Raw genomic sequence first — 20,037 nt, 5'->3', positions numbered from 1 at the left:
GCGGAATCGGAAGTCGAATCACGATGAAATTTTGCAGTAGCTTTGGAGACAATGTGAACTTTAATTTAAATCAAGAATGAACACATACAGAGCCAGTTGTTGCCACTTTTGGGCATTCAAATGTATGTCTTTGTTGTGCACTTTGTTTTGTTAGCAATTTAACGTTATGCTTATTCACATTCACTTAAAGCAAAATCGTATTTCACAACAAAATCTATAATATGTGCTAAGCATAATATTTGTTTTATTTGGTCATGAGAAATGGTTACTTTTTCTATATTGATCTTTTGATTACATTCTCGATACAATCAAATCATCTTTCACCCCCAGCGTAGTAATAAAACCCAAATCAAATTACCAACCATGGACAGCTGATGTACTGCAATGAACACTTCATATTTACACACGACAGAGAATTTCTACTCATAGAGCCACTGGGCAATTCTGATAACGGAAAGATAACGATAATAAAGATAAAATCTAACCTACCTAGTATACTGTTGTTTCTATTTTGCTTACCAACAGGATTCTGCATCAAGACATTCAAAAAGAACACACGCGAAAAGTTCTTTATCAATGTGTGCCAAACGGACGGTATTCCCGCTCCGGAAGATATCACCGACGAACAGCTGCTGGAAATTCTCAACGATGGCACTCCGAGTACGTTCAAAATTCCGATGAGCATCACCGTTCCGCGGATGATCAAGGACCACTCGGCGAAGGAATGTCAGGTGTGTGACATCGCCGTAAACTGCAACTTCTTCAAGAAGATCGAATCCGGAAGCTTGATGAGAGACTTCCTGATTACGATCGTGTTCGAAGGGCTCAGCTCCAAATACAACATCACCCTGGACGAAATGGACTTCCGGGTGCTGAAGAACAAAAAGTTCGTTGACAGATTGATTGCTCACAACATTCAGAACCGAGACGTGAAAGCGGTCTACGAAAGCTACCGGAACCCTACGGAGGCCGACCTACGGAAGCTGGAAGAGTTAACCAATCCGAAGTCCGCCCGAGGCGAAGGAAAACCGACGAAAAAATTGATAGAGGAGATTGATCCTAGCACAAGCAAGACTATTAAAGACGAAAGGAACAAAAACTCGGGCAAAGAGGAGTATGTACCGGATCCCACCAAGGTGGCTATTTCACAGGCTGCCTCCAAAAAACCTGACTATCGGTTGTTCAAAGAACCCGCCGTCGGTCGAACGCGTGTTTTAATTGGCGAGTTCTATTTACCCGAATGTGTAGGTTTATTTATTATTGCATCGCCATGATCAAATATTAAATGAAATACATCTGGTTTCAGACTTCGTCTAAGGAGATTACACTGGATGTTGGAGAAGATCGAATCTTGCTAGAGGCTAGAAAGAAAAGTTATCTGTTGGATGCTTTTGTTGATTATTCCATCGACAGTAATCGTGTCAAAGCTAGTTTTAATACGGAAACAAAGGTATGTGTGGGAAAATTCACCCAGAAGCATGAATTAAATTTGAATTCTTTTCTCCAGATGCTCAATGTGGTTATGCCGGTCCTTGCTCACTGAACTACGCGGTCATATTCGAAGATTAGATCCAGTTACGTAAAACGGAAGCTGCTCTCATCAAACATCTAGTCCTTCCGTAGATAAAATCGGCAGTCCTGCCAGTAAAAGATGTTGAACATGATCTATTTAGGAATACTTTGCTTTTATATATTATCCGTTTTTTTCCTGTGAATACATTCTAGTACGGCAAACAGCAGCTATTTACTTAACAAACATAAACAAAATGTTTGCGAATTTCTTTGATACAGAATATTGTATTGGCATAAACAAATGTTTAAACTTGAATTGGAAAATTTCTGCCATCATAGCAAAATAACAGAACACTGCAGCAATACTTCTAGGTTGTTTAACTAGTGTTGTGAAATTCCTTCTTCCTCATCCTGACCATTCTCCAGATCCTCACCGTCGCTATCGTCGTCCACTTTGACGCCCAGCTTTTTCAAACTCTTTCGATACGTTGTCAATTTATTTTCCTGATCCGTCATCAGTTCCATCAAATCCTCTTGATCCTTCCGTAGGTTCTCCAAATCGTTCTTACTTTCGTGCGCCACCTGTTCGGCTTCGATAGCTCTCTGTCGGAGTGCTTCTAGTTCTTCTAGCAACCGACGATTCTCCGTTTCCACAAAATGGGCCCGGGAAATGTGATCCTGTTGCTGCATCATTAACGCCGCCAATTGACGCTCGAGAGCTTCCACCTGATGACTGGTGTTCTCCCCCTGCGTAGGGAGCAAATGGAATGGAGATTGCTGTTCGGTCTTCTGAACATCGGACGCAGCTTGCAGTTGTGCCTTCAATAAAATATTTTGATCGGAAAGCTGGGAATTTGTGCTTTGCGCTTGCTCGAGTCGAATCTAGAGGTAAAAGTAGTTATTGATTTACCAGACGAACCAGGATGATGTTACTCACCTTCAGCTGAGTCGATTCTGCTTCGGCATTTCGCAGCTGATCTTGCAGTAGTTGCAACCGACTGTCCTGGTCTCGAATAATATCCTTGTATTGTCCTACGAGTCCAGACGCTTCCTGACTTAACGTGAGTTCCGTGATGTTTCCCGCTCCGTTTACAAACCCGTTCACAGTTTTCGTAACAGTAGCTAGAGTAGTTAAATAAGTTCGATTTTAAATTTCGACAAGAAAATTATTTAAGAAAACCATTTGTCTACTCACACTCCAAAGCTTTGAACAGCTTGCAGAACTCATAGTCCAACAGCAAATCCGAACTCGACCGTATTCTAATCTGCGGATGCTTCGCCGATCGACTGTAGTTTTCGTGCTTGGATACTTCGCCCAGTTTGGCGCTGTACGTTTCCAGGCCAATCCGTTTGATCAGCAACTGGCAGAGATCCTCCCGTTCACTACCCTTAACGGAACAATCGTTGAACTGGATACAGATTCCCATCAGAAACGCACACAAGCCCTGAATCAGGTACTCGTTGTCGTCGTGTTCGTTGGCCGATATCTGCGCGATCAGATACGCAACGTTTCCCGGAATCGTCACAAATGCTTTCACGGCCAACTGACAGTGACTAAGCCAAACCGCCAGGAACATCAGCAGGGCTACCTTGCTTTGAAATTTACAGTTGGCCTGATGGAGCAACGTAGTACACTGCTGTAGGAGCGATACCGGAGTACTGCCAACCAGGGCTACCAAAACGCGCAGCAGTTGCTCTTTCAGGGTTGCATTTTCGAGAAGGGCGTGAGCTAACGAAACGGCCGAGAACCAGTTGGACAGCGAATCGGTGCTAAACAATCCTCCCAGTAGAAGCTGTCCCGATGTCAGTGACGATACTTCCGCCGTTGAGGGCAGTAGTGTTTGGACGAGCGCATTCTGACCAGGTTCATTACGGTACAAGAAACTTTGGAAACAGTAGAGAACGGCACATCGCAAAGGCAGTGGCTGTTTTTCGTTAACCATCGACATTAGTAGAACTATCAAGGCTGGTCGGGGAGGATTGCTAGGCGCAAGTACGGAATTGAAATAGTCCTGATTGCTTGTGTCACCTCGTATAACCTCCGCCACAGTACTTATAGTTTCGGTAAGAATATCGGGAGATATTCCACTACCCATCAGAATGTTACAAAGCCCTTCCAGAAGTCCCGAACTGCGCATCGCCTTCTGACATGAGGATATAACTTGTTGAGGGTTCAAAGGACTAACCAAGGATCTCACTATTTGAAGCATGCAAAGCAGATTGGATACCTTCTGCGGAGTCATTCCTATTTCTTCTTGCTCTGGTGGTATAACAAACATTGGCGCTAAACGCTGGATGTAGGATCCTTCTTTAAAGAATTGTTGATTACTCGGATTATTTTTCAGTAAGTTTAACATCAGAATCAAACAATCCTCCACCACTATTCCTCCGTCAGCGCAACCTTCTTCCTTGATAACGTCAAACAAGCGATCGAACGCATTTTCGAAAGCTACAATTTTTTGAATATTTGCGTTTCCTTTCGTCAGCTGAATCAGTAGCAAAAGGGCATCGTTCCTGATAACCTCTCGACTATCAATCAGAAGATCCATCAGTTTCGACACTCCCATGGGGCTGACTAGAACATTTTCCTGAATTTCTTTCGGTTTGTTAGCCAGCAGACTAGTCAGCAGCTTTATTGCTGACCATCGCACTCGAAAGTCGTATTCCTCTAAACAACTTAAAACCAAGCTAACATTTTCGCTAGTCTTGATGAACATTTCGGTAAACTGCTCACCAATGTTAACGGTAATGTTCGGATTTTCGGCTTCTTCCTCGAACTGCTCCGGAAATGTGACATGACACAAGGTATCCAAGCAATATCCTATGATCTCCGGATCTGCGCGATCCATTTCTATGACCTGTATAAGCGCAGACATTCCCTGAGCTCCCACTTCGACACGATGTTTCCTTGACATGGCTTTCAGTGCACGGCATGCATTGCGGCGGTCTTCGAGCAGAGTTGAAGAATTCACCCGCTCCACCAAGCGTTCCACCTAAGCAAAGTGAGTAGTACAATAAGAGAAAATTTCAATTTTGTTGTTAACACTTTTTACCGTTTCGGCTCCACTAATGGTGCCAGGCTCTTGCGAGCCCAGCACCGTTTGTAATCCACTTTTGAAAAAGTTCATCAACTGCAATCAGCCCCCGGCAAATTTATGTTTTATTTTTCTTCTTTGAACACAATTTAGATTAATTTTTTTGGACCTATCACCACAGTATTCCAATTATAGGGTGCACCGATAAGCAAAAGTTACACGTCAATAATTTTTTTCGACTTCTGTTTTGATTGCGAAGTGACATTCGCCAAACTACCCAATACACACTTCAAAGAAATTGGAGAAAATCAATCAAAAAAAATCAATCAAAATATCTCGGGTAATTTTTTAAAAGGGCGTATAAGCAAGTGACAGTTTAATCAAATACAAATAATAATACCCCTAAGTCCCATACATTCGGAGCGCTAATGTTTGGTTCACAGAATGATCAATTTAGCCTAGCATGTTTTACTTTTTCGTCATGACAGCTTAGAAAAGTTGAAAAAGAAAATCTCTGGCAACACTACGACATCGAAGCATGCTAGTAATTATCATGAAAACAATGCGTCGCTATCGAATAGCGGATGAAAACATTTATGAATGAAATGACTTATATTTCAAAACGAAAACTTCGGTGATTTGAGGTATTTTATTTATGCCATTACCAAGTTTCATATTGTTTTTTTTATGGAAGAACCATATTCATAACTGACGCCAGTGTGATATTCTTCTGGACCACAAATGATCGACAAATATCCAACAAGTTGTTGTAGCATATCTGGAATTGTGTATTTATTGACGTTTTAATATGTTAAATAATAAACGATTGAATCAGAGATCAGAGTGCGCTCGCATTCCTCGGTAATATCAATGTTGAAACACTTGCTCTGTTGAACTGCCGTTGTTGTAGTCATTTGCGAGGGAACGGCTACCTTTTTTAGTAGCTTCCTCGAACGTCCTCAAATATTGTGCATCATTCTTTCGAATCACACATAGATCAATCCTAAATCGTTGAAAACTCCGGCAGTAATTGCCTCACGAACCAACTTTTTGCTCTCCACTTCATCCATATCTGGTTTCCAGCGAGACTCGAACACGGACATAGCTGCAAGTCTGCCCGATCCCATTGTAGCATAAGGCAGCTTATCTGTCGATCCGTGAGGATAAATACAATAAATATACGATCCCGTATGATCTACACCCCCTAAAACCAAAGCAGCGCTAATATGACCTATCGGGACTGTTCATCCAGTATTTAACCGGTGTAATTCTAAATTTGACGATATCATATGAGTGGTTATTTCCGTGTCAGCAGCTGTTCCGGCACCACAGTAGTTCATGTTTTTAGTCAAGTAGTGAATATTTTCGCAGTTTTTATCCTCCACGATTGGTCTCTCAGTAGCACGAGTTTTAATAGCTTTCGGCGGAACAAATCGTTGGTGCATTGTTGAGCATTTCTATAAAACATCAAGGTTAGAAATTCAAGTCTTGCATTTCCTCTGACGACACTAACCTGCGACAGTTTTCAAAACTGAATCCGGGTGCTTCCAGATGTCGATAGTCATATCGGTTCTTAGTCAAACAATGGTAATCACAAAAAGCAGCTTCAATTACATTCAAATTCTTTCGGATTTTCCACGATCTCGAAAAATTAAACATCTTTGTTTATGAGCATAATAAACAGTCACTATGGTGAATCATTTTCCAGTCATCAGAGTTGCCAGTTTTATATAAAATTCAATAAGGTACACCGTCACTCTGACAGTGTATCATGACAGTGTACCGCACGATGCAAAATGTGTCCTTGAAAATTTGTCGGAGTACTCCGTATTATAATTTGTATTTGGTTTAATCACTCTCTCTTTCGATTATTGTGATGTAATTTAAAAGATTTTCTTTGATATCACTATTCTGTTTGAAAGTCGAAAGTTTCGGGTATCATTTCATGCAAAGAGTTGAGTGATAAACATGGAAACCGCTTGGTAATTAATAGAAGAGAAAGTAAACAAAGAGAAACAGTCACTTGCTTATACGCCCTTTTGAAAAATTAAGCCTGAAGCCTTGAAGCCGACATTTTTAGTCCTTTGGTTCGATTTCGCTTGAGCAGTATTCATATCGTTCTTCATGCGGTAGCGCCAACATGAATAAACTGTTTCGTAAGAATATGTTCAAACTATTTCGGGGATAAACAAGTTCTTACCGTTTTTATTTTCACTTCGTTTTTGAAACTTCACTGTCAAAAAATAATTACAAATTCAATATTCAAAGTAGTGTCCATCACTAGTAACCACATTTTCCCATCTTTCTCGCAATTCACCCATTTCTCTAACTATACTAGCCGAAATTTACTTAAAGAAGTGCTGGTTACCCAGGTCATGCTGCATCGACCGGTACTAAAAGTAAACAGAAGGAAAACTGTCTGGGTGGAGAAGGACCTCCCATTTGAGCGTTTCTACGAATGTTTTTACCGGTTATGCAACATGTAGACAAGTATTATAGTGTTACAAAATTATTTTCCGGGTCTATTGGTGTAGTGTGGTCGGTTTTCTTGCAATGTTCGGCTCAAATGCATCAATTGTCGTTGGTAGGTCTCCCCGGTGATCTTTTTACTCGGTTGCAACGGTTAGTAATCCATCACACCTAGCTGTCACAGACTAACAGGCATGATAGTATTAGTAAATTCTTTAAAAAATAATTTTTCGTGATGCACTAGTTCCACCTATATTGTACTGCGCGAACTATTTACTATCGGTACACCCCTTGTGTTATGTAAAAGTTTTTTTTACAAGTTGGTTTTCCCTCGTTTGTCAACACCGATCAGCTGCTTGCAGGGATCCCTGATTATATCATAATATTTGAAAATGAATCGTCACAATAAATTATTGGACTACGTTTATAATATATTTAACGTTTTTAGCGATGTTAGAAGGTAACCATTTATTTTTCTCAACGTTGTTCATCTAGACTATTTTAGATCGTGTTGGTAATTTTCACCCGAAATTAAGTGGCGGCAGACCAGAAGCAAGTAAATATTGTAACAAAACGGGTTCGATTTTTTATTGCGTTGGAGGATGCGAACTAGGCACAATTGTGTATATAGTTTTGGCTATATGTATTAAATCTGTATCCTTCATGAAATTCGCATAGACGTTAACAAATCAGTACATTAAATAAAATTCTCTATGAATGGCAACTCTGTTGGTAAATGTAAAAAATGAACACAGTCTAGATGACAGACAGGATGTTTTTGATAGTGTAACGTGGCGCCATCATGACATATGCGACTACTGTCCCAACTAAAGGAATATTCGAAATGACCGTTAAAATGATTAAAGAATCCAATTTGAGTGTCCTGTCTGTTAGTCTGTGTAGCTGGTTCGAACATATACAGAGCATAACCTTCAGACCATAAATATTCTGTACCATCGTCGATGATGATGCATGGCTGCGGTATCCATACGTTGCAAGACGTTTTAGATTATTGTAATGGGCCTACCTTTCATAGTCAGTTCCAATTCGATGCACTTTTTCTCTTATCCCGTTGGAGCAGTTGTTCGCAAGTGAAGAAACGGCGTTCGACGTCTCTTGGTATCAATTCATACGGCACCCAATTGCCTACCTTTTTGGATCATTCCTATTGATTTTAAATGTTGGTAAAAGGCTTGCTAAATAACTCCGAGTGAGTTTGCAAGTGTTTCTTGTATTTGTGACGAATTTTATCGAAAAATTTCTCATTCTACGTTCGTCTTATTCAAATTGCCACTTTGAAATTGTGCAAATCACTTTCGAATCGTTTGCCCAGCTAGAGCATGCTCCTTTACACTTCATTTTGGGTTCCAAACTCTCAGAAAGTGGAAACTATTTTCAGATTGAAAATAAAATAATTTAAATTGCTTTCAGAGATTCAATAAAAATCAGAGTGGCTTTCTGACTTTCAAATTCTTGACCGCAGGCTTTCAAATCTCTGGCCGCAGGCTTCAAAATTCCAAAAATCGCGAGAAAACGTAAGTATAGTTTTACATTTTGATTTGTTAAAATTGTCTTTTGCTAACGTCGGTCAATGATCTGAAAGATTAAAATCGCAAACAAATTAATGATAATAACTTATCTTAAATTTGAACACGGTGTATACATTATTTCTAATAAGAAACTCTTGTTGTTCGGTAATTTGGTACTTTGTTTCAAAAAGGCTTAAAAGTATGATAACATCTAAGAAGAAAATCGGGGGCTGGTTTTGTTCAAATTTTTTGTCAGAATGTTCCAGTTTCTGAGATTTTGATAACTCCGTCCAGATTATAAGGATAATAGTGATGTGCCAGTGCTCACGAGCCATTCATTTGAACCTACTCGTAGCAATGAGCGAACGAACCACGACTCTTCAAAATTGAATCGCGGCTCTCAATAAGAGCCTTGGCGCTCAACATTAAAAGATAGCCAAGCTGCGAACCATGGTTCATTCGTGCTACCGCTCAAATTTGAAAACCGTGGCTTTCTAATGACAGTTCGACATGTAGATTGCGTTGTTGTTAAAACGATTATGTTTTCAAATGAAGCTATAAAAAATATATACATTTATTCTCCAGTGAATTTTCGAAGAATTCTGTTGAAATAAGAGAAGAAACATAATTTTTTTCCTAAAGCGAATTTCAACTAATTTATTCCACTATCTCACTTCCTCGCCCACGTACACAACGTTAGATCGCCCATACCGCTCATGTATTTCCGTGGCTCTCACACTCACTCTCTCAAACCGCTTCTCCATCTTGACGTTTATTGAGAAAGAGCAAATGAGCTGTTCAATTGAACCGGCTCTTACGAAAGAGCGTTTGGTTCAGAGCCGCTCATTGAAATGAGCCGTGTTGCCCATCATTAGGGTAATAAAAATTACTACACTCAAATAAAAATTCACATTCAATTTTTTTGAAAAATCACGTAAAATGATTTCAAATGTCAAATTGAATACATTACGTGACGAAAATGAATGTTATACGAACATCCCCTGAAATGAATAGAATCATCACATAAGGTTCACGTGAATTGACCAAACATCAAAGAATCCACGTGAACTTTCGGTGTGGAAAAAGTGTAAGTAGTTTGAAAATTTGCGGAAAATGTTTATTAATTACAATTTTTTACTACACCGACCGGACCATTCCAGTATGAAAGTTTCCATGTGTTCGTTGCTCCAAAATATAGCATTGAATGTCGATATATAGCACGGTGGAAAGTTGTTGTAAAATAATGCTCAGTTACGTTTTGAATGCAAATTTTATGCACATTGCTTTAAAGTATGTAGGATTAGTGTAATTATACATTAACAATGTAAAATAGAGTTGTAAGAGCAAATTCAGCAGCTGCAAGATTCATATGGGTGGTCTAAAATATAACTAAAACTGAAACAAACGTATCCCCAGCAAGCCGTTTTAGTTTTATTTATTCGAACAGTTCTACTGTCAAATTTAAAACTGATATACGCTGCAGTTATATTTTTTCTATATTTAATACACGGATAAAACGCTACTGGGGCTGCCAGTTTATTTTGTTATAATTATTCAGATTTAAATTTCAAAACTGGCATAAATCATGCATCTAGATCTAGAACAGTCCTGAACATGCCCTAAATGTGCAGTGATATAATGCGTATGGTTATTTGGGGCGACAACAAATACGATTTTTGGTGGCTTGTCGATTCGAACTCCCCCGACGTTGAAAGTTGCTGTTTTTTCAGCCATTGACATTCTATTCTAGTTTTCTGATATAAATGTTATTTTTCATAAAATAGTGATTCACTGGTTTCTAAACACTAAACACTACAGTACACTTATATATGAAACATATAACTCTTTCTAGATTATGCGTTAAACAGCTTTCAAATACCAGTCCATTAAAAACTTCGTGAAAAATTATGTGAATATTTTCCATCCTATACTAACTTTAACGTGATTATTATTTTAAGTGTATCTGAGTGGGTAAATCTGCAGTGGGCATATGTTGAATACCCCATACATGTGTATGAGAATTCGATTTCGGTGCTGTGTAGATTGGGCTGTTTACGTTGCTTATCAATCTTTAAAAATGAATAATTGGTGATAACTTCAATGATTATTGAGTTATAAAGTAAAATTTAGTAAGCTGTTACGTTATTCGACAATGCCGGACATAAAAATAACTCCACTCGGTGCTGGACAGGATGTCGGCCGCAGTTGTATCCTTCTTTCGATGGGAGGAAAGAACATTATGCTGGATTGTGGAATGCATATGGGTTACAACGATGAGAGACGGTTTCCCGATTTTTCGTTCATCGTTCCGGAAGGTCCAATTACCAATCACATAGATTGTGTGATAATTTCCCACTTTCACTTGGATCATTGCGGTGCCCTGCCGTACATGACCGAGATGATTGGGTATACCGGTCCCATCTACATGACCCATCCGACGAAAGCTATAGCACCGATTTTGCTGGAAGATATGCGAAAGGTAGCCGTTGAACGCAAAGGAGAGAGCAACTTCTTTACTACCCAAATGATCAAGGACTGCATGAAGAAAGTTATTGCCGTCACATTGCATCAAAGCGTGATGGTGGACAGTGAGTTGGAAATAAAAGCATACTACGCAGGACATGTGCTGGGTGCTGCTATGTTCTGGATTCGGGTTGGATCGCAATCGGTTGTTTATACCGGGGATTACAACATGACTCCGGACCGGCATCTGGGAGCGGCTTGGATCGATAAATGTAAACCAGATTTGCTCATCTCGGAAAGTACTTATGCGACAACCATTCGGGATTCGAAGCGTTGCAGAGAGCGAGATTTTTTGAAAAAGGTATTTTATGGCATTATTTAGAACTTGTTCTTTACCTACAAGTCATTTGTTTTTCGCAGGTACACGAATGTGTTGCTAAAGGAGGAAAAGTACTCATTCCGGTGTTCGCTCTGGGTCGAGCTCAGGAATTGTGTATTTTGTTGGAGACTTACTGGGAAAGAATGAACCTCAAATATCCGGTTTATTTCGCTGTCGGCTTGACAGAAAAGGCCAATAATTATTACAAAATGTTCATCACTTGGACCAATCAGAAAATTCGGAAAACATTCGTACAGCGCAACATGTTTGATTTTAAACACATTAAACCGTTCGATAAGGGCTATATCGATAATCCCGGAGCAATGGTGGTTTTCGCAACACCTGGAATGCTTCACGCCGGACTTTCATTACAAATCTTTAAAAAGTGGGCACCCAACGAAAACAACATGGTCATAATGCCAGGCTACTGCGTCCAGGGAACTGTGGGTCATAAAATTCTCGGTGGGGCAAAAAAAGTTGAGTTTGAAAACCGGCAAGTGATCGAGGTCAAAATGTCAGTCGAATACATGAGTTTCAGTGCCCACGCGGACGCAAAAGGTATTATGCAATTGATTCAGTATTGTGAGCCAAAAAATGTAATGTTGGTACACGGTGAAGCGATAAAAATGGAGTTTCTAAAGGATAAGATCAAAGAAGAATTCCATATCGATTGTTTTACGCCGGCCAATGGGGAAACGTGCGTGATCAGTACTCCGATCAAGATTCCTGTGGAAGCATCACTATCCATTCTGAAGGAGGAAGCTAAAAAATACAACGCAGAACCGCCAGATCCAAAGCGTCGACGAATTATTCAAGGTTTATTGATTATGAAGGACAACAAAATATCCCTGATGAACATCGACGAAATCTTTAATGAGTGTGGCTTGAATCGGCACGTGATCAGGTACTACTTGAGTGTAATGTTGAATGGTTTGGGAAAGAAATCCTGACGTTTTCTATTGCAGGTTTATATCGAAAGTTAAAATTGACGATCCTGGACCAGCTCCGCGAACTATCGAGAAACTGTACAATCTGCTCAATGAGCGAATGTCGGGTTGGAGTGTTACGATGAATGAAAACGGGTCCATCAACGTGGAATCAGTGAACATCAAAATTGAAAATGAAGATCAAGTTCCGGGTCCTCCAGGATCCACTGCAACACCGGGGGCACTGATAAACACCACCCCGCATAAGATTTGCAGTGTTTCGTGGGTTAACCAGGATGAGGACCTTGGCAGCTACATATTGGGTTTACTGCAAAGTTTGTAACCATTGTTGTAACTTACAATGTGCGAAAATCTTATCTACGAGAAATGTTGTATATTTTCAATAAACTTTAATTTTGCACATTTTCCTAGATAAAATTTCATTCGAAAATCCTGAAAATGAATTCCATATATATATTCATTCATTGTTTTTTATTCTCCTCTCCTTACACGACTTACATAACCTAGATTTCTACCTACACCACTTTCGGACCGCGTTCGTTAATTCTTGCACGTAATTCATCGTGCCTCTCGGAATCATTTTCATCCTCACGTAATTGTTGAAGCGCTTTCTCGTCCAAAGTCTGCCGTACGGCCTGTTTCACTTTGTTAACTTCTATCCTGCTTTTTGCGGATATTGGGATAACCTGATCAATGTTCAACAGCTGGTTAGGGATCAATTCTTCTGGGCAGTATTTTAATCCATCTGAAAGCAAAAATGATCGAGCTTCATGTGTCTGTCTACATATTTGAGAAACCCATTTTACCTTGTAGATCATTGAAGTACTTGTCATATTTGCAAATTTCTTCAACGGCTCCTTCACGATCCATCTTGTTAACTAATAAAATGCACGATTTTTCCAATAGTGTCCTATCGTACAATTCCAGCTCCTTATTCAAAGCATAAATATTTTCTAAACAGTTTCGTTTCCTGTGACTTTGACTTAGTTGAAAGCCAAACACGTCAACGATGATTAACAGTAGACGCGTTCGCTCGACGTGTTTCAAAAAAGTGTGACCCATTCCGAAATTAGCATGAGCACCTTCGATCAATCCAGGTAGATCTGCAATCGTAATTTGGCGGTAATCTTCATACTCTATTGTCCCGAGTTGCGGTCGAATTGTGGTAACTAAACAAAAGGGTTTTTTTTTCATGAATAGAGAGGAAAACATTTCTAAATTCAAAGCATCTTACAAGGATAGGAAGCAATCTTTGGTGAAGCATTCGACAGCGCTTTAACCAGGGTACTTTTTCCTGCATTCGGAAACCCAACCAACCCTATGTCGGCAATCAACTTCAAATCAAGTCTCAAAGTTCGACTCTGTCCCGTTTTGCCGATAAACGAATTACCGGAACATCCCCCACTACCGCCCCCAGCGGCTAAACAACTTTTATCAGCCTCGTTCAATTCGTCAATCAAAGTTCCATCGTCCTCAAACACTCGAATACCCACCGGCACCTCAACGCGTTGGTCCAGTCCGCGTCGACCGAGTATTCGATCCTTGCTACTCTCTTCTCCATTGCCGGCAACTATTCGTTTGCTGGAATGTTTGCAAACTACATCCGTCAAAGACTTGCCTTCTTTGGCAACAAAATATACTGCACCACCTTGTCCTCCAACGCCACCATATTTCGGAAGACCATTGCCACCGTGTCCACCCTTCACTGACAAACGCAGGGAATCTAGAAACTTTCCTCGTAAGTACTTGCGAGGATTCTGATAGAAGAAAGTTTTACAAGAATCTTATTGAATTTGTTCATAATGTTTATAATACCTTCCGGAAAGAGGCGAATAAAACATCTTTAAGTAAGACCATATTTTGTATATAACTAAGTAATGAACGAAATCAAACGATATATTATAAAATTACAATCAATTAACATTTATTTTGAACGATTTGTGTTCATACGGCTCGCGGTATACATTTGAGTAAAAGCAAAGACATCATATTAACAAGATATCAAAGACATCATATTAACAAGATATCCAGCTCTCACATTTCCTGAACAAATCATTGGCAACATCCTTTTTTGCGTGCATGGTGCCCTCAGGCGAGTCCGCATCGAATCTCGTACATAGAAGTAGGGGAGAGAAATGTCAAATTCGTGCGCGCCAAAACAGCAGCACTGCGCACTCATACAATTGACATGATATGTTGAATGTGATACCGTGCGATGGCGTTGCTGAACTGAAGATTGAAATCGCTTCAAGCTGACAGGGTCTGTAAGATATCCAGCTCTCACATTTCCCGAACAAATCATTGGCAACATCCTTTTTTGCGAGCATAGCGCCCTCAGGTGAGTCTTCATCGAATCTCATACATAGAATTAAGGGAGAGAAATGTCAAATTCGTGCGCGCCAAAATAGCAGGGCTGCGCACCCATACAATTGACATGATATGTTGAATGTGATGCCGTGCGATGGCGTTGCTGAGCTGAAGATTGATTTCGCTCCAAGCTGACAGGGTCTGGTAAAAGCGATAAGATATTTACATTCTATTAGACCACGACGTAAAATACACTGGTGGCGTGTTAAGACAGTTTTGGTTGGGTTGGTAATTTTCTCACGAAATTAAGTATGGCGCGCCGGGATTCAAGTACGTAAACATAAACAAACGACCAGTTCAGATCGGGATTTCACTTCTAAGTTACTCCAGTTGTCGCGCAGCCTGGCGAATCTTTGGCACTATTTGAAAATCTGGACATTTTTTCTTCAAGGGCTTGCAAGATAACGTCGAAATATAGAAAATTTTACACACATCCGATTCTGTTCATTTCGTTGGAGGAAGGATTTGGCGGATCGCACTGTGGTATCTATTACAGTTATCATGAATAATGGAGTGATTGTGCTGTGAGCAAGGATGGCTTTTATCGTATCAAAGAACGTTCAATCTTCACTCTTCACACGATTCAATCAGTGCCATCAAAGAGAAATGGAAAACATCGCAACAACAAACACCCGGCATGGCTCATTTAACATAGAATAGACACCAGTGCGAGACTGAATTTCTCTCGATGACATTTCTGAGAATCAAAGGTTAGCACACTGCTGTGGAGATCCTCTCTGAAGCAACAAACGGTCGCTTATTCTCGTTTCGCGATCCGATTCTATACAGGCAGTTGATAATTGCGATAGAATCATTTCACTATTGCCGCTTATTCTAACTATGTGCATATAACCTTTGTATAAGTTGTGTCTATGAAAATGTATGTGAATTCTCCACACTAGGGTTTTGAAATATTGCAACCTAGTATGAGAATCATCAAGTCGAATAATTGATTCGATTTTCTGCGATAATTGTCAACTTGCGATTCTCTCTTGGGAAATTCCACACAGCAACGATCATTATCAGACTGTATATTTTTTCATGGGCCGTGAAATACTCAGAGTATGAAGTGGAGCGAAGAAATGTAGAAAAATTCTCTCGCGGTTCATGTATTGGGAGACTCGAGTTCTTATAGCATCTTCTACCGGATTGAAAATGTTGTATACAATATAGATAGCAATATAGCAGCTTCTGTCAAATTTTCGACAATCACCAACACTGGCTGTGAGTAGCATTTCAAATGCAGGTGATGAAAACGATTGAAACACCCCGGAACAAAACACCGAATTTCACTGTCAATATTTTCGCAAACAGAACCAACTCTAAATATTTTCATAAAAGCAACTCCCGGAACGTCATTTGTTTATGTTTTTTTTTCTTCACGCCTCTCTGTTATTCCAAAATAAAATGACAACCGCACTAACACATAAAAAAACGTGATCACCAGGGTATTTTACATCGTGCTATAAGACAATGCCGATTTGGGAAACAATGTTAATGTGGCCAGAAAAGCAGAAACATTATTATCCGTCACGCAGAGAAAAAAATTGTAAAAATAAATCAATTTGGGTTTTACATAACGATTTTTTCTATTGAAATAGTGACAAAAGAAAATCTGATTTGATATAGCAAATATTGCTGCTTGAAACTACAAAACACTAAAAATTACTACCATGATCAAAAAGTTCCCGGAATCACCACCGCGTGGCGCTTTCAGTCACCCAATTAAATTTTTTTACGTTGCCACATCTGTCATTGATATTCTATCAAATTTTCAGCTTGATTCCTGGACATTTGTAAAATTTATGCTGTATTGAGTCCATGTGCGATTGTGCGTGTCCTCGATTTTGCACAATTTTCAAAATGGAATTGAATTTGCAACAACGAGGTTTGCATTAAATTTGTCAGTGTGTCAGTGGTGCGACGACATAGCAAATGTTAGAAGAGTGTTTCGGCAACTCTAAAGAAAACAGTCGTTTATCAGTGGCTCGAACGTTTCAGAAGTTGCCGTAAGACTGTGATCGCCAAAACCAAAGAATGGATGACGGTAGTGAGTCTGATGATGAGAGAAGCGGTAGGCCGTCTACATCGAAAACCGACGAAAACATCAACAAAACCAAAGAATGGATGACCGTAGACCAGCTAATTGATTATTTGGAGTATTATTTGGGCGTTATGAGACGTTTGCGTGAAGTAATTCGCCGAAAAAGACCAGATTTGTGGGCAAACAACTCGTGGATCTCGCTCCACGATAAAGCACTGTCAAATTCATCGTTATCCGTGAATATTTGGATAAAAACGAAACGATTACCATTCAGTAACCACCGAACTCATCTGATTTGGCTCCCTGCGACTTTTTCCTGTTCGGTCGACTCAAGAAACCGCTCCGTGGAACGTGTTTCAGCACCCGAGATGAAACTATGGAAATATCGCAGATGGCTCTGATGGACATACCTAAAACTGAATATGAAAAATGTTTCGAAGATTGAATAAGCACTGACATAAGTGTGGTGCAGTCGATGTGGTGTACTTTGAAGGGGACAATATCGATTTTGATGAATAATCTTGTATTTTTAATTTTCTGAATAAATTCCAGGAACCTTTTGATCAAGGTAGTATTTTCCTCAGCGGATTAGTTTGTTTCCTGCGATAGTTTATTGTTGTTTTATTCCGATTTAATTCTTGTGTAATTTAAATTTTTTTTATTTTATTTCGATTATAGAGGTTTTAACCTTAAGGTCATTCGCCTCTTCGTGCCAGAAAATTTTTCTGACCCTATGTGCGGGGATGGGAATCGAACCCAGGCAGGCTGCGTGAAAGGCATCGACTTACCCATCACGCTGTACCCGTCCCCATTATAATTTAAATGACAAGGAAATAAATTTTTCACCTACACTTAGGGAAATCGTGTGAGAAGTGTTCAAATTGATGTAGTTCGAATAGTTTTATAACAGGTAGGAGAACTTTGTTATAGTTCCGCAACGTAATGGAACCTTTTGAACGATCGCGTCGAATAGTTAAGCGGTAGTGGACTCCCTATGTTCAACATATAATAAATTTGAAATTTACATAGGATTTTGAAAATTTTTGTTCCAGTCTGTATATCTGTTATTTTTGCATTGATAGACAACTGATTATTTTGTTATTTTAAACAATCGAGAATATTCTGCGTGTACATAAACCGTTTTCCGAGCAACAACTCTGCCTGGAAACGGTATATGTGAGTAGAGGTACGCATAAGCTTTTGGTTCATTCGAAACAACTTCTATCTATGGTTCTTGATACAAAATTAAACATATTAAAAACAATTGAATATTATTCAGCTATCGAATGATCAGCTAATTGAAGTACTGGTGAGAAAATCAATAATATAGTCGTCAAAAGGTAAAAGCCATTTCAAACACAAAACTGAAAATCGTTCAAATATGTCAAATATTTTGCTTGACACTCTATTGCTGAAGTGTATTTTAGCCCTTAACGTGATTTTAAATTGTCAACATGTTATCATAAAAACCATTTGCATCATTCCTTGCAATTTATATATAAGCATTTTCAATTATCCGTATATAATTTAACGCATAAAGCAAAATTAAGACGAAAGAATAACTTTTTGTGTATAAATAATAATTCTCTGCTTATTATGTGTTTTATTCAGGAGCGTCTATAGCTAAATTATTGCAAACTCGAGTATTGGTAAGACTAGAAAATGTTAATTATTCATACAAAACTGAACAACATATACTAAATACGCGTCGAATGCTAATTGCAAGGGATGGAAAATATTCGAAAAATGCGGACACCAAGCTTACCAAGCCGATTGGATTGACTTCGAAACAGAATTATCTGCCCATTGGTTGGGAAACTTATGTGACAAAAATTCAAAACTTGGTTCAGACGAAAAGGTTGGAAAATAGCCTCATCTACACTCAGAAAAATATTATGGTAACAGTTACTATATAGAGGGCCAACCTGACCATGCGAGTATAGTGGTTTTCAGCCGACTATTAAATCAGATGATTTCAACAATAGTCAAGTTCATGTTTACTATAAATGATATCGGCTCTAGAATAGTAATATTGAACAGTATATTGTATGAATAACTAATACGATTGAGATGGTTAGGCTAACCATGACCGAATCTTTATTTACATTGTAGTTTTCGCTATAACCAGAGCCATGGTATTTTTGACATTTCACTTCTAGTTATTTCGAAACTAAAGGCAGTGGTTGATTCAACAATGCTGAAGATCAGCAAAACATGAGCTAATGTTAAAAAGTTTTATGAATTTGAATTCTAGAACAAGAACAACAAAATAGTTTCATTGAATTCTGTTTTATTTTTGCATCAAATCAAATGATGATGTGCCTGGTGAAATATTGATTATCAACGTAGACACGGAGCAGCATTGCTTGGTTGCAACTGTTGATCCCAGGCTCTGTTCGGTGAAGTTTTTCCTGAAGCAGGAATGGGCAGCATGGAAGAAATTAATAGCCAAGTCCAGATGCAAACCTCAATACCCACCTGCCATATATTGTTATATTTTTCGTCGGATTCGAGCGATTTGAATCCGGGAATCGGCTGATGTTCGTCGTTTTCATCAATCGCTTGATATTGTTTCTACAGCGACCGATAACGAATAATAAAAATTATACAGGACGTCGATTTCACTAGAAAACAGCCGTTACCGGCAAAATTGTTGAAAAATTTAATTTCAACGACGGAAACTAGTAAGGCTACAAAATTTACTCACCTGCAAGACCTTCCAAATTGCACAATATAAGTCACAATATACATTTTTTTTTTCAAATCAATCACTGATGTGTTACGAAATTGTCTGCTGTATTGTAACTTTATGTGACAATAACAAAGTACACCCGTTTATTGACAATTTGTATAGTCAGCACAAATGAAAAACATAGTCGGTTAAAAAACACTATACGATAATGTGCTTACTATATAAATTCTGTTGATATGGACTACATGAATAGTGTTTTCAAACTTCATAATTTCTTTTAAACCATGTATCTATTTATGGTAACATTAATATACTGTAGACATATTTACATGGTAGCAATAACTATTTAGCTCCTCATATATATCAAGGCTTGAGAGCAATTTCACCTTACTAGAAATTGTGATTTTAACTATTTGTTCTTATATTTGGGATGACTACCATTGTCAGGATGACCATGCCAGAAAAGTCATAAATACAAATAGTTTAGTCAAGTCGTAGTCTTTGTTGTCTAGTAATTTATACAATACAGATGGTGAATAGTCATATATCATGATTGTTGCTACTATTTAAGCGTATAGTTGAAATGACAATGGAAAACAG

At 38.9% G+C, this 20,037-nt stretch overlaps 4 protein-coding genes and 1 pseudogene across 4 annotated transcripts in view; 2 read left to right on the top strand and 3 right to left on the bottom strand.

Moving 5' to 3' along the window:
• Window positions 1–1,877, top strand: part of LOC131430308 (PIH1 domain-containing protein 1) — a 30,494-nt gene extending 28,617 nt beyond the window's left edge. Inside the window, exons 3-5 of the mRNA XM_058595179.1 lie at window positions 526–1,244; window positions 1,307–1,450; window positions 1,508–1,877. Of these exons, the coding sequence (XP_058451162.1) occupies window positions 526–1,244; window positions 1,307–1,450; window positions 1,508–1,543 (899 nt within the window). The 3' untranslated portion in view covers window positions 1,544–1,877. The remainder of the gene's footprint in view (window positions 1–525; window positions 1,245–1,306; window positions 1,451–1,507) is intronic.
• On the bottom strand, window positions 1,665–4,786 carry LOC131430307 (general vesicular transport factor p115). The gene is made up of 4 exons (XM_058595178.1): window positions 4,566–4,786; window positions 2,708–4,505; window positions 2,450–2,634; window positions 1,665–2,394 (listed from the first exon to the last, which is right to left on the bottom strand). Exons 1-4 carry the CDS (start codon window positions 4,638–4,640, stop codon window positions 1,894–1,896), a joined length of 2,559 nt encoding a protein of 852 aa, XP_058451161.1. The 5' UTR covers window positions 4,641–4,786; the 3' UTR covers window positions 1,665–1,893.
• A 628-nt stretch (window positions 4,787–5,414) lies between these two features.
• On the bottom strand, window positions 5,415–6,346 carry LOC131429243 (proteasome subunit beta type-7-like; annotated as a pseudogene).
• A 4,214-nt stretch (window positions 6,347–10,560) lies between these two features.
• On the top strand, window positions 10,561–12,736 carry LOC131430304 (integrator complex subunit 11). Its single transcript, XM_058595168.1, has 3 exons — window positions 10,561–11,369; window positions 11,429–12,291; window positions 12,353–12,736. Exons 1-3 carry the CDS (start codon window positions 10,698–10,700, stop codon window positions 12,654–12,656), a joined length of 1,839 nt encoding a protein of 612 aa, XP_058451151.1. The 5' UTR covers window positions 10,561–10,697; the 3' UTR covers window positions 12,657–12,736.
• Window positions 12,737–12,788: 52 nt separating this feature from the next.
• On the bottom strand, window positions 12,789–14,319 carry LOC131430305 (GTP-binding protein 10 homolog). Its single transcript, XM_058595169.1, has 4 exons — window positions 14,150–14,319; window positions 13,569–14,091; window positions 13,141–13,503; window positions 12,789–13,079 (listed from the first exon to the last, which is right to left on the bottom strand). Exons 1-4 carry the CDS (start codon window positions 14,189–14,191, stop codon window positions 12,850–12,852), a joined length of 1,158 nt encoding a protein of 385 aa, XP_058451152.1. The 5' UTR covers window positions 14,192–14,319; the 3' UTR covers window positions 12,789–12,849.
• Window positions 14,320–20,037: the final 5,718 nt, after the last annotated feature.

Source organism: Malaya genurostris, chromosome 2 (assembly GCF_030247185.1).
Source record: "Malaya genurostris strain Urasoe2022 chromosome 2, Malgen_1.1, whole genome shotgun sequence".
Taxonomy (NCBI): domain Eukaryota; kingdom Metazoa; phylum Arthropoda; class Insecta; order Diptera; family Culicidae; genus Malaya; species Malaya genurostris.
The sequence above is the reverse complement of the archived record's forward strand: the minus strand, read 5'-3'. Positions and strand labels throughout refer to the sequence as shown.

What these genes read in the sequence shown, in the direction of transcription:
- LOC131430307 (XM_058595178.1), bottom strand. Translation starts at nt 4,640, where the DNA reads ATGAACTTTTTCAAAAGTGGATTACAAACGGTGCTGGGCTCGCAAGAG. An exon ending in CCATTAGTGGAGCCGAAACG is followed by an intron (nt 4,506 to 4,565) that starts GTAAAAAGTGTT and finishes CACTTTGCTTAG; the next exon opens with GTGGAACGCTTGGTGGAGCG. An exon ending in CAGAATCGACTCAGCTGAAG is followed by an intron (nt 2,395 to 2,449) that starts GTGAGTAACATC and finishes TTTTACCTCTAG; the next exon opens with ATTCGACTCGAGCAAGCGCA.
- LOC131430305 (XM_058595169.1), bottom strand. Translation starts at nt 14,191, where the DNA reads ATGGTCTTACTTAAAGATGTTTTATTCGCCTCTTTCCGGAAG. An exon ending in TATTCGCCTCTTTCCGGAAG is followed by an intron (nt 14,092 to 14,149) that starts GTATTATAAACA and finishes TTCTTCTATCAG; the next exon opens with AATCCTCGCAAGTACTTACG. An exon ending in GTACTTCAATGATCTACAAG is followed by an intron (nt 13,080 to 13,140) that starts GTAAAATGGGTT and finishes TTTTGCTTTCAG; the next exon opens with ATGGATTAAAATACTGCCCA.
- LOC131430304 (XM_058595168.1), top strand. Translation starts at nt 10,698, where the DNA reads ATGCCGGACATAAAAATAACTCCACTCGGTGCTGGACAGGATGTCGGC. An exon ending in AGCGAGATTTTTTGAAAAAG is followed by an intron (nt 11,370 to 11,428) that starts GTATTTTATGGC and finishes TGTTTTTCGCAG; the next exon opens with GTACACGAATGTGTTGCTAA. An exon ending in TTGAATCGGCACGTGATCAG is followed by an intron (nt 12,292 to 12,352) that starts GTACTACTTGAG and finishes TTTCTATTGCAG; the next exon opens with GTTTATATCGAAAGTTAAAA.